The 16,569-nt window shown below is 43.2% G+C and overlaps 1 protein-coding gene across 1 annotated transcript in view; it reads left to right on the top strand.

Annotated features, from left to right (window-relative positions):
• The first annotated feature begins 1,733 nt into the window (after nucleotides 1–1,733).
• Nucleotides 1,734–16,569, top strand: part of LOC118788165 (transcription initiation factor TFIID subunit 4-like) — a 91,244-nt gene continuing 76,408 nt past the window's right edge. Inside the window, exons 1-2 of the mRNA XM_036544059.1 lie at nucleotides 1,734–3,158; nucleotides 8,734–8,888. Coding sequence (XP_036399952.1) covers nucleotides 1,745–3,158; nucleotides 8,734–8,888 — 1,569 coding nt within the window. The 5' untranslated portion in view covers nucleotides 1,734–1,744. The remainder of the gene's footprint in view (nucleotides 3,159–8,733; nucleotides 8,889–16,569) is intronic.

Raw genomic sequence — 16,569 nt, 5'->3', positions numbered from 1 at the left:
CCAAGAACCAGATATATTAGGAGACATTCTTATAATCACTCTGCTAATTACTATTGTCTGTCAATCTTAAATGTCTTAAAGTACATTGTATAACTTGTCTTTAACTCTATCTTCCCAGTGTCGGCCAGAAGCAGATGGGCTCCCCCTATGAGCCAGGTTCTGCTCAAGGTTTCTTCCTGATAGGGAGTTTTTCCTTGCCACTGTTGCCTTATGCTTGCTCTCAGGGGGTCTCAGGCCTGGGAACAATGTAAAGCTGCTTTGTGACAACTTGTGTTGTAAATTGCACTATACAAATAAAAATGAATTGAATTGAATATATATATATCAGATATAACACAATAACACATATATTAATTTCACAGCCACTCTTATCCAAACCAAATGTCTACGCACGTCCCTGAGTAATGGTAATAATTCAAACACGATCCAGACCAAAGTGCTTATAAATCGAGGGTTACAATAAAGTCGTAACTTTAATTCCCTTTCAGACACTTCAGTGATGACAGGATCCAGGAAGGGTCTTATAATTTATTTATTGCAGGGAAATAAGCTTTATTTTTGGCGGATGTGAAGTCAAGTGTGTAAGAAATATATAAGCCTAATAACAATTACAATAGCCTATAATATTTATATTACATCGAGGATCCAAGTCGCAAAGAATCCTAAATTATGTCATTACGTGGCATTCTTGTTAACTCTTATGTTCTGGCAGAGAAAATCTATATAGACGGGCTCTGGTTCTGGGTAGATCTCCAACTTCCGGTTTCCAAACGGTTTAACTGCGAATCAGCTGAACCCGTGCGTGTTGTGACACAGCAATCAGTTTAGTTTAACACGCAGCTGCGCGTTAAACTCGTGATACTCCTAGTGGTAGTAGTACACTTCTAAAGCGCAGCTAAACTAGCTGACAGAGCAAGTGTTTGTCTTAAATAAACACACCATTGAATTTACGCATTCACATTAATATAATTATTTAACATTTTAATGATAATTAAAAAAACATACTTGTCTCTAAATATTACATGTTGTGTTACACTGTGTAGGTCGCGGGCCTAAAATATAGTTATGCATGTCTTCGTATTAATCAGGTTTGTAGTCTTCTCTGACATCCTTGTGATTTGCTTACAGACTTCCTAAGGTTTTATTGCAAGCAATGACGGACAAACCGTACAAGATTAAGCTACGCAATGTCACGTAAGAATGGAATTGTGTATGAGGCTTTGCTATGTTTAACCCACTTTCTCATACTGCTTAGAGTGCCGGTGTATCAACGGATACCGTTTTGTGCAAAGCTGTACGATTCCTCAACGTAAATTTTCAGCGCAGTGCTATAACTTGCAAGTTACTCTTGACAAGCGCTTTTATGCACTACTGCCCATGCGGAAATTTTACAGATCCTCTCAGTTTTAGAACGCCTGTACGGTTTCACAGCTAGCTAGCTAGCTAGCTCATTACCATTGTTGTCATCCCTTTCATGTTCAGTGAAACGCAATATAAACGGATAATATTTCTTCGAAGAATATGACAAATTTCGCCGTAAGCGAAAATGAACATATACTTCGGAATTATTGTCATTAAACACCATTTGATATACACACATCATTTCTCAGGCGGGCTCCCTCCCTTTGACGTAAATCAGTAAAGACGAACTGTGGGCATCTGACGTCAGACTCACTCCCACAATGCCCAGTAACACGCATGCGCATTGGGTAATGAAGATTTGGACAGCGATCTCGAATCAAAGATGGCGGGCGCCTCCGACCCTCTGGAAGATATGCTCTTCTCCGAGGTGGACGAAAAAGCTGTTAGTGACCTAGTGGGCTCACTGGAGTCGCAGCTTGTCGGCCAGAGCAACCCAGCAGCCTCCCATACTGAAACTAGCAGCGCTGGGTCTACAGGCGCTGCCAATCACCACTTAGGAAGAATACAACCTGCCCAAGTGGGCACTGTACTAGATCAGCAACAACAACAAGGACAGCATGAAGCTGGACTAAATCAAGAGCCTATCTCTAAAGAAATTAGCCCCGAGAAAACTATGATACCGTCTTCACTTAGCTCAGTTCCGCCCTTCGAAGAAGCCTCCATCACTTCTGGGACCCGGGTAAACGCCAGTAGCGGCTTGCAATCACATGGAGCATGTAACATCACAACACTGTCTGCATCTGGTCTGGTAACTTTGCCACATCCGATGGTCAGCATCAGCCCTGCCAACAGAGGTACTGTTTTGGGTTCAGGTAGGGCAGCAACTGTAACGATAGAGACTGATCCTCAAAAAAATCACATCACTTCAACCATACGGACTCCTTCCGCAGGAATACAGAGTTTGAACGGGAGCGATGGAGCGGTGACGTTAGTCAACTGTCCTACAAATACCACAGTTCCTACTGCTGTTGGGGGTTTCCAAGCTGGATCTGGAACTTTACCTATGGTTAATAATGTTAACACTGCTGCTGTTAGCAGTGCCGGTGCAGTTAATGCTAGTCTGACTGTGGCATCGAGTACAAACGCGACCACGTTTAACATAGCCCCTACTGATTTTTCTGCATCACACTCCGCGATTAATCTGGATGGGCGAGGGACTCCTACTATTGCCCTGCAAAGACTACCGAGTCACATCATGGCTAGCATTGCACAGAATGGAAATGGCACTACAGTGTCGGCACTGGTCCAGCAAGGCGCACGGATAAATCCCCCGGCAGCTTCTGCAGCGCCGCTGGTCAACCACAGCACGAGCGCAGGTGCCAGTAATCCGAAATCAGACTCTCCCGTACAGTCAAAAATAATTGTGCCGAGCCAGGCTAGCGTTGTCACTTCGGTAACAAATCCCGTCAGCTCTTCAGCAGCCCCTGTTGCTAACCCCCCGTCGGGTCAGCAGCAGAGTTCTGTTGCCAGTTCGTTGCCTGTAGCCAGCAGTCCCGCGCCTCTCACGGCCATAGCCAAACCGCCTGCCACGTTGGGACAACAGGCGACCACCACTGTCGGCATAGTAAGGCCCGGGACCCCTTCTCCGGCACCCGTCGTAGCAACCTCTACTCAGCCCCAGCAACTTCGCTCTGGATTGGGGGCGCCTCAGAGAATTGTTGCGCCTCAACTGCTTGTCAGACCCCCACAGCAGCAGACCACCATACAGTTGCCTCCCGGATTTACCATCCCACAGGGTAAGGAAATCGAACGTTTGGACGAATTACATTATCGCTGTGATCAAATGAAGATGCATGCATCCCTTCTAAGTTTTTCATGCTTTTTCCTTTAATCGGTTCGTTGTTTTAACACAGCACGCTGATTGAATTGCAAATGCATTTTCAGCTTTTTGTTGGATCAAATCACTGAAATCTCCTTGGTTTGTGAACTGATACAATAATGTACTTTGAAAATTTTCTGTACGCTCTGTCAAGAGCCAAAGATCTAAAGTCATTCTGTTGAATTACATTGTGTAACTTCATGCAGAGCAGAATAAGGTCAGAAGAACACTAAATTTCTGTTCTGTGGGTGCAAATGGGGCGTGACTGTCAGCAATTGATTTACAAGATAACAGAGGCAGGTGTCTTAGTAGTGTCTTTCATCCTGAGTTACCACAGATGAGATGCTTATGTGCGATAAGTAGGCTAATACTTGGTGCCTTTTACTTACTCAGGATCTTCCTCTTGCAATGATGTGCTCTAACATTACAGAATGAGACTGCCGTTAATGGGATTATTTTGCTTAAACATTAATGCAGAATCTAAAAGCTGCCAACTAAAAGACTTGCACACGGTTCTTGCACAATGTCCTGATTCCTCAGAAATAAATCGTTTCTTTTTCTAGTGTTCAGAACAAAACCACAGGACTCGATTTGTTCACTGAAATGTTATGTGAATATCTGTTAACTGAAGATTAGCGACTCGTTTTTAGGGATTGGACAACATTTAATTAGGAACAACTGTACCTAATGAGCTTCAAGACCATTTGCTTCAAAGCGCATGCATGTCAATTAATCATATTCATTAATACAAAAGAGTAAAGATGCACTGGGACTTGAAAAAAACAGAACTCTTAACTCACCTGGCATCTCAATACATTAAAAAGCATTTCTGTATCAGTATATGCAAATATGTAGCAGTTAAGATCACATTTTGTAGAGTTACACTATATGCCTGTGGAGCAGGTCTCCAGCCGGACAGCTGAAGCAGCCAAATTTGTGTTTTGCTTCTCATAAAAGTGAATAGGCTACTTATGCAGGCTTGAGAATGGTTATTACACAAGAGTAAACTTCAGGAGTAGACTGTCTACCATCGACCTCCAAATGAAAGCAACTGTTTGAATGAAATGAAAAGCCACCCCACTGCACCCAGTGTCGCAGTGTAGCATAGTTGTTAAGGAGCAGGACTTGTAAACAGTTCGATTCCCACAAGGACATTGCTGCTGTACCCTTGGGCAAGGTACTTAACTCATAATTGCCTCAGTAAATATCCAGCTGTATAAATGGATAACATTGTAAAAACCTGTAGTTGATATAAGTCGGTTTGGGTAAGAGCGTCTGCTAAATGCCAATAATGTAATGTAATGGACCCAATCAGTGCACAGGAGCAGCTGCAAGATAACCATGTTACCGTCAGATTTATCAGCATTGCCTTTAGCAGCAAAATGTAGTGTCCTATTCCTGCATGTGTACTGCATCATAGTCTAAGTCAGTGTTTTTCAACCTTTTTCGAGCCAAGGCACATTTCTTTCATTGAAAAAATCCCGCGGCACACCACCAGCTGAAAATGTGAAAAAAAAGCTTATTTTAACAATATAAGTGTTATATTGTTAATATAAGCGTTTTTTAACATTGAAGAATGACGTTATATTATAACGTCTTGAATAGGAATCAAATAAACACAAAGAAAAAAGTATTTTATAATCTTTCATATTTATACTCACTCAGTGTGAAACCTGGGCCTGTTTGGATGAACACAGAGCTGATATCCTGGCAGGAATCGATGAAAGACACACACGAAGCTCTTCCTCCACAGCTCTCAGTCTTTCTCTGTTTTTAGTTTTTACAGCAGTCAGGCTTGAAAAGCTCACCTCACACAGGTATGTTGTGGAAAATGGGAGCAATGTCAAAATAGCTTTGTTGGCCAGCATGGGGAACTCCTTGGCAGCTGCCAACCAAAAACTGTCCAAAGGTAGATCAGCAAAGCTTCAGTTCAGTTAGTTCCTCCTGCTCCTGTAAAGTCATGTCCTTTCCAACAGCTGATGCTGAGCTGAATGGGTTCCTAACCCAGTCAAGGCACTCCGTGGAGGCTGAAGAGAAATAAAATGACATCTTCTCCTCAAGAGTTTTCAAATGTTTAACTATTATCTCACACAGTGCAGCAGTATTAACATCTTGCCAATTATTGGTGAGTGGGAACATTTCAAGATTGCCACTTTCCACATGTTGCTGCCGGAGTTGCACCTTTAAACGGAATCCATTTATTTTATCTGTACTTGTAAGCAGGTTTTCATTTCGGCCTTGCATTCGTGTGTTCAGTTCATTCAGATGATGAAAAATATCTGCCAGGTATGCCAGCCTTGCACACCACTCATCACTTGCAAGCAGCTTTGCGTAGTCGGACCCCTCATTTGTCAGAAACACTTTAAGTTCCTCTCGCAGCTCATACACACGGGCCAGCACCTTGCCGCGCGACAACCATCGGACCTCCGTATAAAACAGCAAGGCTTTATGCTCCGCTCCCATTTCTTCACACAAAGCTGCAAATATGCGACTTTTCACAGGTCGTGACTTCACAAAGTTTACTATGCGCACAACATCATCCAACACAGGAACGAGGTCTGCTGGTAAAGTCTTGGCTACGAGGGCTTCGCGGTGTAAAAAACAGTGCGTAATGATCACATCTGGGGTTTTTTCCTTCACTCTGCTTACAAAGCCTTTGGTGCGCCCGACCATGGCTGCAGCTCCATCAGTGCAGACACTCGTGCAGTTTTCCCACTTAAGTCCTCCTTTTTCCAGATATTCTGATGTGACCCGAAAAATTTCCTCTCCTGTTGTTTTTCCTGGCAAAGCCTTGCAAAATAGAAAGTTTTCTCTGATTGTGTCTCCATCTACAAAACGCACATTGGCCAAGAGTTGAGCATGTCCACTTATATCAGTAGACTCATCAAGTTGCAACGCAAATTTATTACTGATACGGATCTTGTCCAAAACCACACTTTCGATGTCTGCAGACATATCATCAATACGTCTGGAAATTGTGTTATCTGAGAGAGGGACTTTGGCTATTTCTTTAGCCGCTTCGGGTCCGAGCATCTCATTTACAATGGCTTTGCAGGCGGGAAGTATTAATTGCTCTGCCACAGTGTGGGACTTTTTTGATTTAGCCACAAGTTCAGCGACGTGGTAGCTAGCTTTGAGGGCTCTCTCGTTTACCTTTGCGGTTTTTCTCATGAAAGTTGCTTGTTTCTCCGTGTGTTCACGCAGGCGAACAAAATACTCCACGTTTTTGTTTTGAAGTGAAGGGTGTTTCGTTTGGAGATGGTGTTTAAGCTTACTTACTAAAAGTAAATCCAAATGCAAGATAGCTTTCGTTGTATTGCCTCGCGCCAGAAACTTTGCTGGACGTCTTTGCTTTCTTTTGACCTCCACTCATACTAGGGCCTTCATCTGGGTCCGGATTTTGTCCAGGGTCCAATTCAGAGTCACCATTTTTCCTCTTCAAAAACTTATCCATCGCTTTAACCGTCGTCCTGCTATCCACCTGTCGCTGCATCCATGCGTCACTAATTCGCTTGTCTCATGTAGTACTCTTCCATACCAGTAGGTGGCAGCAGCAGCAGGTAGCTAATTGCCTTGTGCTTAGAGTCTAAGCACAAGGCAATTAGCTACCTGCTGCTGCTGCCACCTACTGGTATGGAAGAGTACTACATGATTACTCTGCCAGGCGCTAGACTGCACAGGCACACAAATTGGATAATTTCCCACGGCACACCTGACAATATCTCGCGGCACAGTGGTTGAAAAACACTGGTCTAAGTGTTAGTAGAAGGCCATCTTAAAAGCTCGCACAAGATAGATTGACCCTGTGGCCACTAGTTACATCAGGAACTTCACTCCATCAGAAAGCCAGCTCTGTGCTGTTGTGTTGCCTTATACATTGCACTATGCAGAGGTGCTTTGAACTGGACTTGAACAACACTCAAAGCTCAAATCAGTGTTCCTCCTATTTTTTTCTTTTTTGTCCTTTAAAAGAAAATGTTTTAAAAATTTGAGTATATTTTAGCTGTTGGGGCCCCAGCACTGAAGTGCCTTGTATCCAGCTTGCTGAATCTACCTGGAAAAACTGCATTATACTTTGCTCTTGTTTTCTTTTTCTCTGTTCATTTTTACATGACTGTGCAGTCAGGGTCAGACCTCAGTGTTGCCAGTCGATTGAGCTCAAGTTTTCTCTGTCATTCGTAAATAAAAACAAGGTCCACAAATGCATAGTTTGTGTGCTCATCACAGGACACTGACCTGCACTTGTATAGTGCTTTACATTGTAATTTCATCTATGATTTCAAAGGCCAGTTCTTCTGAAACTTTAAGGCCCATGTTCAATTTTAACTACCATTTTTACTGGACATTATAACTGTCAGGAACGGGGATCGGGACACAAACGCGGACCACCGGGTAAACGTAGCCAAGCGTTTAATTATAATCAGCGGGCAGTTCGTCGTACAGGGACAGGCAGGGTTCAAAAACACGGGGAAGCAGTCCGGGGGCAGATCCAGGATGGGAAGTCGGGGCAGGCAGAGTCGGTAACCAGGCGGGCGAGAGTGTCAAACAGGGTGAAGTCGGCGGGCGAAGGTCGAAGTCGGGAGACAGGCAGGTTTCGGCAAAAACGGCAATCAGGGTACTGGTTACTAAAGCGGGGACGAGACAGGAAGAAACTTACTGTAACGAACTAGCAACGAGACAGAGACACATAGGGAAGATATAGGGCTGGGGTAACGAGGAGATGGGAAGCAGGTGAGCAGGCAGGCAGGTGCAGGCAATGAGGGAATCAGGTGGGCGGGGACCCGGCGGGGAGCCGGGCGGGGCAGGAACACAAGGAAAACAAAAGCACAAGGACAGGGAAAACAAAAACACTGCGGCTTAAGGGGGCGGAGCCCTGACAATAACTGTCCTTTTAATTGTCCTTCAGGTGCTCTTTTCCTTTTTAACCAAGAAATCTTTGTTAGTTTCATGACTGTTGAATCACTTGGTGTTGTTTTAGTAATGACAGAAGTAATACTTCCTGAAATCTAATGCCTAAAAAATACCTTGCAGTTGGATTGAATCTGGGTGTAAGTTTTTTGTAAGACAGTGGGATTAGTTCACATCCTAGAACACTCTTCTTGATTCTGCTCATTCATTGACAAAGTGGATCTGTGCCACCTGATCTCTTCCCTTCTGCAAAACATGGAGAGACTTCCCTGGATACATTGTAGCTTTGTTGGCATGTTCACAGCAGAGATGAGAGACTCTCAACCACAAAGTCCACTGAATCTGATACCAACTAAAGCACAGCTCTCAGGTTTCACTTGTAAAGACTTGCAGGAAGTGGTGAGGTAATATTATCACACAGGGGCATTCTGGCACTTGCAGTTTTCCACATCACCGGAGCTGATGTTCTGTCAGCAATGGCGTCACGGGCAACTGGAGGAGTTGGCCACGAACTGCAAGTGTGGTTGTCCAGAGCATTCTGGCCTGGCTGTGGTGTATATTACTCTGTTCCCCTTGTGTTTCAGGCATGGTGCTGGTGCGCACAGAGATGGGGCAGCTGGTGATGGTCCCCCAGCAGGCGCTGGCCCAGGCCCAGGCCCAGGCCCAGGCCCAGAATAGCATCTCCCCTCGACCTGCCACCTCCACCACGACGACCACCTTCAGAATGACCACCACTCAGGTATGAGTCAGCACACAGTCCTGCTGGAGCTCAAGGCCCTGACCTCCTCTGCTTCAGAGCTTTTGAGTCTTCAAATGTTATACTCACTGTAATCATCATAATACTTTTAGAGGCACTTCTATGTGACTCACAGACGTGTAGAATATCAACAACCTATACATAGCACAAGCTACCTAGCATAGCACATAGCTACGCGAAGGGGTTTTCTTTATTTTCTATGGCTTGTGTGAACTTCTGCTGCTTATCTGTGTTCTTAATACTGGAAATATTTCACCAACTCCATCTGTTGGGGGCTGGATTTGTGTACTTGTGTGGGAGATGTACATGAATAATGCTTTCAAAATTTTTTTGCTAACAAGGAATTTTTTTTTTTTTGCTAACATTAGGAATATTATGATTGTATTTGTGCCAGTTAAACTGTGTAATGGCTGCTAAAACTAGGTTTGGAATGAGTAATTATCTTATGGATATTTTGATCATGTTATGATTTTGATAACTTAAGTACTTTTCTCACTGTTAGTCCAAATCACCATAGTTCAGTTCCATTTGCAGTGCTGTCTCCATCCTGAAAATGAAGGTCGAGCCCATCTCAGAAGCTGTATCAAAAGATTTCCCTTATTGGCCAGCTCCTCTTTGATTAGAGGTTTTATTAAACAGCTGAACTTGTGCACACATTAGATAAGATTACTGTTCAAGGCTCTTGAAAATAGATGCCCGGTTTATGACTGTCATGGAGATAGTTTGAACCTCAGGCATCTATCATCAGTGCAGAAACCACATGCCTTTCTTTCTGGTTTTAAGCATTCACTCAATGTCCACAAAGGTGATGCGGCTGTGCTTTGTAGCAGTTTTTGTGTGGTCTGACAGTTTATGCTGGGAGCGACCGAATCACAGCCGTGCTGATATTATAACAGCACTCCCTCTCGTGTGATATTGCTTAATTAACTTAATTATCTTTAATTATATTGATCACAATTATTCCAACATTGTCTATGGTAGTTTTATGGCATTCCCTACACAAAGAAATGTGCTTAAAATAATGGCAGAAATAAAATAATTAGATAAGGTACATGTCCCAACAAGCACAACACGGGCGAATACACACACTGGCACCATCAACATAGAATAAGCCCAGATTCTAGCCTAAACATTTTCTCAAACACTTATTCAGTGGAAATTCTAAGGTAGCAGGCAGATTCAAGATTCAAGATTCAATATTATCCCCGAGGGGCAATTTGTTGTGCAGCCAGTGGTATCAGACAACATCAGACAAACAATAATAAATAAATAAACAATAAACACAAAATCATAAAACAAGAAACCATTAAAAATCCCATAAAAGTCCCACTGGGTAAGGATGGTGACTACAACATGAAAAAATCACATTAATTTATTTATAAGGCCAATGGTGGCTGGGACAAAGGAATTCTTAAATCTGTTTGTACTGCATATTGGCAGTTAGTATGTGCAGCCAGACGCAAGCAAGCAGAACTCCTTGAACAAGGGGTGGCTAGGGTCAGCCAGAATTGACTGGGCCTTCTTCAGAGTCCTGACCTTGTATAGATCAGTTAACTCATTCAGGGTCGTACCTGCAATTGTACTGCACACTTTGACAATACCCTGCAGTCTGTTCCTATTTTTTAGATTAAGTGACCCGTACCAGCTGACAAAGGAGAATGTAAAAACAGATTCAATAAAACAAGAATAAAACATTTTCATAAAAGTATTGTCAACATTAAAACTTTGAAGCTTATGATAAAAATACATGCACTGATGGGCTTTCCTACACACAGCATCCACCTGAAGCTCAAAGGTCAGGTTGTCATCAGTTACAGTACCAAGATACAGTACAAGTACAGACGAATTTATGGGTTTAATAATGAGTGTATTTAGCAGCTACAAGGACAAAAGATATTAAAAAGCTTCCCCTACTAATGATATTTTAATAAACATGAATAGACAACAAGGTGGTTTTGCCTTTTCTAGCGGTCCATCATCCAGAATAGCACCTGTGTGTTTTCTCTTCAGGTGCTTGTGCATAGCGCTAATGCTGCTGTGGTATGCCATCTAAACTTTTCACAGTGTACTAACAACCTTTTTGTTTTGTGATAATTTAAAGTACTCCCATATTTGCGAAGCCTTGGGTCTTTGGAAACTTTTACACTGAACTTGCAATCGAGTCGGACTCTGCTACAGCCACCATGATTTTTTTAAAACTGTAGCGTTGACTGGAGCCAAAAATGACTGACATCATGCACGCAGCAATTGCGTAGTGATCTTGAAGAAAACATTTGTTGTAAAGAATTGAAGCGTTTTAGAAATCAAAAAAGTACATTCATAAAGATGCGTCAGTTTAATATATTGATGTCGACGCATTTTCAGCATCGACGTCATTGATTACGCCGACTAATCGCAGTAGCCCTACGTCAATGGTATGTTTGCCTCTGTGAATATGCCACTTAATCCCACACTCCCATTTGTATTCAATGTGTGCAAAATGGTAAACAAATACCTATACCAGGCAAGAATGAGATACAAGTTTACGGTAGAGCACACTGTGTGTTGCTCAACTTAGGGTCAGTGTATTGGCCAGTTGTCACGTTTATGATGGTGGAAAGTATGCTGCCCTTTTTATGTGTAAGTTCTAAAAGACACAATGTAGCGAAGGGCAAGAGCAGTCACCCCACCTGGTTTACGGGGTACCAAACTGCAGCTTTGACCGCAACGCCAAAGAGCCAGGCTCGTTGGCATGGCAGTCAGAGTGCATACTCGACTGTAGTGACAGGACTCTGTCACACTGCCCTCCCCTTCGGGAAGCACGCCCATGCGCTTCTCGCACTGAGGCGTCCCTCACGCATTCTCCTGCCGTACGTCTCCCATCCCAAGGTGCCCCACTGTGCTTCACCCATCTCTGGGGTCCCTCACCGGGGTCAACCTAACCTGGGGGTCCCTCATATGGCTCACACACTGGGCACACCTCCGATGGCCTCGCGGCCAGCCATCCCACTACTTACACTATTTGTAGCGAAGGGTGAAAGCAGTCACCCCACCTGGCATCCAACCCGGGTCTACGGCGTGCCAGCCCTGCAGCTTGACCGCAATGCCAAAGAGCCAGGCTCGTTGGTATGGCAGTCAGAGCGCATACTCAGCTGTAGTGACAGCGCTCTGTCACACACAAGGTTACAGTTACTAGCACTAGGTCTGAAGAACTGACTGTTTGGAGGCAAGAAGTTGTAGATACACAGGTACAGATTTGCCAGTGCTCACATGGCAGAGGGAGCGGGGCAGAGGGAGGAGAAGAGAGGGAAGGAGAAAGAGTAGAAAGTGCCTGGGATCCCCTATCCTCAGACAGTTTGTGTCTTCCCCAGTTCTGATCTCCACAGGGGGAGAGAGAGGCTTTCAGTGGTGCTCTTTGAGCATGACTAAAGAGAGAATGCAGGGACAGATAAGATGCAGGGGACAGAGCAGAGCAGCAGAGCCGAGGGCATGGCCAGCAGGGCATGCAGAAAACGGTGTGCTGTCCCTCTGCACAGCCTCCACTGCGGCAGCTGTGGCCATAAGCCCTCAGCAGTACTTCAGGTGGCAGACGGTGGAATGCAGGTGCAGGGAGGATGTTGAGTACGATACAGTGGAGCTGGACTGCCATCTAGCTGTTTCACATGAGACTGACCCAAAAAACAAACAGGAAAACATCCAGTGTTTAATTTTATGTTTAAATTGAGAAATTTACAAAATTATAATCAGAACACACTACAGGCTAGTGGTTGTATCCTTTCCAGCAACATTTTACAATATACATAGAGGTCACTTTACCATCTAGGTTTTCCATGTAAATTATGGAAGTATTTTGAAAATGGGACCAAATGCTGTTTTGTCATTACTTTTGAAATCTGCCATCACAAGTTTTAATCAATTTTTATAAGTCTACAATGCTTTAATTTTGGAGTTTGTGTTCAGGGTAACTCTGTGTTTCTGAAATGCCATTTTATTTCCTGATTAAGTCAACAACACAGCCATTTGAGTGGGATTGTGCAAATATTGGGCCTACAAATGCTGTTTTGTCAGTAATTTAAAAATGAAGTGTCAAATGAGTGACAAAATTAGCATATGTTAGAGTTAAGGCTTAGATTAGTCAAACCTGAAATATTGTTTCTTATTCTTACAGCCAAAACTGGACTTGTCCTGAACATTTTATATTTTTACATACAGTATATTAAAAACCATTTGAAAACAGTGAATGTTGCATAACTATCCAGACAGGTGGATAGACAAGTGTTGACTCGTATTCACAATTAAAAAGTATTATTAGCTAGACATTATATTTATTGTGATTCTATTGAGTACAGTTAATCTTAACGTCCACGATACGTTCTGTGAAATAGGACGTTATGTGATTTGGACGTTGTGCGAATACCATACTATACAGTATACTTAACAAACCTATATGGGAGTAGGCTACTGTAGCCAAGATACTGTAAACATAAGCCGTTTTCACATATGAATGCCGGACAAAGTGCAGAGAATCAGGTCCGCAACTTGGCTGGAATTGCCCTTTCACACATGTAGCACGCAACAGGAGATTGTCCGTGACAAGACGCGTTTTCACCTACAGGAAATACTCTGCTTTGGTTTAGGTGAGGGGCGGCACCTGGGTAGAGCGTGCAGGAGGTATTTGAAACCACCTACTGCTGTCAGGGCTCAGGCAAGGACTCAAGCGCGGACACAAGAGCTTCAGGTTCCAAGAGCTTTAATAAACACATCAGGCGAAGTAGCAAAACCGGAATAGGCAGTGTTCGTAACAGGCAGGCAGTCCGTGGGTAAAGCAAGGTCAAAACAGGAACAGGCAGGGTCGGTAACCAGGCAGGCAGAAAATCAGGCAAACAGAGCAAGACAGTGAGCAGAATCAAGGTTGAGGTACAGGCAGGATCAACAACAGCAAGACTTACAGGCAAAACCACGGCGGGAACAAAACAGACGATAAACACTGCAACTAACTGGCAACAAGACAGAGACAAGCAGGGTAGATATAGGGCTGGGCTGATGAGATGATGGGAAGCAGGTGTGCAGGCAGGCAGGTGGAGATGATCAGGTGGGCGGAGACAGGGCGGAGAGTGGGGCAGGGCTGAAACACAAGGAAAACAAAAGCACATGGACAGGGAAAAACAGAAACACAACAGCTAGGAGACGGGAGCACTGACAACTGCATACTGTGTGCTGCGTGCTACACATGTAGGCTATATATTGTATACTGCATGCTATTTTTCAGTGTAGTACCCAGTATACGACCATTAATAATTACATTTGTAGTATGTTACATTGTCGCTTGAAATCATTGCAAGTTTAGAAATGTCCAGATTTCCTCGTGGTATTTTCCAGTTAGACGCCACTTGCATTCTCACGAGTGAAAAGTATTGACGAGATCACCTAAAGTATTCGCGAGTTGAAGTAATTTAAGTTTTTTTCTTTTCAATGTCTTACCTTTAGGTGGTATGGGTACATAATGTGGCATGGAGGAGGAGAAGGCGAACATAGCTATTGTACTTTTGGGTAGCCTATAAAAAAAATCACACATAGCCATCCAAATGGTGCTACCGGTACACATAATTTATTATTAATTATACATTTATTATAACAATAAGGTAAGTTTTTGTTGTTCGCTATGTAATGTTAGGTCACCAGTTCACCTATCTCACTATACCTATCACTATTACTTAGCTACAGCTTAGCTAGCTACTGACCAGATAATAAACTACTAACCAATGTTATTAATCATCGTAAGAGACCAGTTTTTGCAGTATAGCTATAGCTAACTATCTCTTTAATGATCATTGGACTGAAAATAGCACGTATTTGGACATCCGCAACGAAACAGTGGAAAGCTATGTACAGCCACGCGGAAAAGAGTATGAGGCAGATGTTTGTATTCTGCTGGTTTCGCGCCAGTCGCATGACAGAAACGTCATTGACACGCCCCCTCGCTCGTGGTGGATTCTCCGGAACGTTGCCTGCTCTGTTCACACATGGGCTCACTCCGACATGCGGACTTTGTACTGGGGAGCTGGCAGACAGAAGTCCGTCACGTCCGGTCCGACTGATCCGGACATTTGCGTTCTCACATACAGCTCCTCTGGCTAAGGGCCAGATACGTTCCGGCGTCCAGTGCATGTGTGAAAGGGGCTATACAGTACCGTACTGTATTTCAGCTAATGTATCTGGTAAAGTACACTGTAATATATGGGTTAAGTTGGTTAATACTGTACAATCCTAAACATAATACACATTAATACACTGTATCATTATACGCCTGGCAGCGCATTTGATTTATTTCCATGAGACATGGGATACACGTGTTGCATGCGGGAAGCATTGCTTTTACTATGTCCGGTTACGTCTGCTACATCCTGTTCTGCAATCAGGATTTTTAATGAACTGACAGTTTTCATGTCCAGTTGGTGTATGCTCTATGAGAATTCTTCCTTTTACATTTTCAAATATTGCCATCTAACAATAAAAAGGTATGTTATGCTGCCAGCGGGGAGCTCTCCAGCAAGGAGTGCTCTAATTATCCTTGTCCTCTCATCAGATCCATTCACACCATCAGAATTGTAATATACATTGGGCAAATGGCCATCTCTCATCACCCTCCCACCATGTAATGTAAAATAAAAACAGGTTTCACATATAAATGAATACATGAATGGATAATGGATAAACATTTCACTGTGTTAAATTAACCATGAAGTTTGAAAATATTCTCGCTGTTATCCAGTTACACTGGTGATTTCTGGTCATTCTCTTGGTCAGGTTGGCTACCGTGGAACACATTACATATTGGAAAATAAGCACACCAAAAGCAGCAGTTGATACAACAGTTGCACTTCATATGAAAGAAAACTATCAGCCAACAGTTACCCTGGAAGAGGATTTGTAAGGACGACCACAGTTGGTGCTTCTAATGTAATCGTTCTCTATACAACAGCATGGCTTGTGTGCATTGCTGTGTTATGTGTTGTACAATGGGATGCGCACCTGGCAGTAGTTCCCCAGATGTGACCTTAAAACTAGCCTCTGGTGCTGAACTGGAACAAGTATTCATAGGTCAAAAATGACAACATTATGCCACTGTGAAAACTCAAGCAACAGTGTCAGGGACACTGTTTTTCTGAAAGTGAGGTTGAGGTTTTGTTTTGTTGAAATAATGACAATAATGCATGAAAGTCCAGTGTAGCCTATATTTCATGTACAGTCCACCTGTGCTCGGGGCAAATGAAAAAGAGAGTGTGGTCCTCAAGTTCTCTCGTTGAAAGAGCCAGCAGTGTTTGCACATAAATATGAAAAGTTGATGTGACAGCTTGGCAGAGAGGAAAAAGGGACTTGCCATCCAGTTATCTAAAGTTGCGCAAAGTGTCTGAAGTAGCTGTAATCATTTCTCGGAGTGTAAACATGTTTTTCAGTAACCAGAAAGGATCCTGTCCTTATAGAACTTTTCTTGCCAAATCGAAAAGCTTGTGAATTAGACATACTTTTCATGCACCCCTGAAATGTGTACTGCATCATACATCTTTAACATGCATGCTTTTGGCTGAACCTTTATCATTGTGATGCAAGTGTAAAAACGGCCATGTAGCCCATAGGTTACCTGTTAAGGAAAAAAGAACATTAGTCCAGTTGATATTCTGAG

This window comes from Megalops cyprinoides, chromosome 13 (assembly GCF_013368585.1).
Source record: "Megalops cyprinoides isolate fMegCyp1 chromosome 13, fMegCyp1.pri, whole genome shotgun sequence".
NCBI lineage: Eukaryota > Metazoa > Chordata > Actinopteri > Elopiformes > Megalopidae > Megalops > Megalops cyprinoides.
Note: the sequence above shows the minus strand (reverse complement) of the source record. Positions and strands in the feature narration are given on the sequence as shown.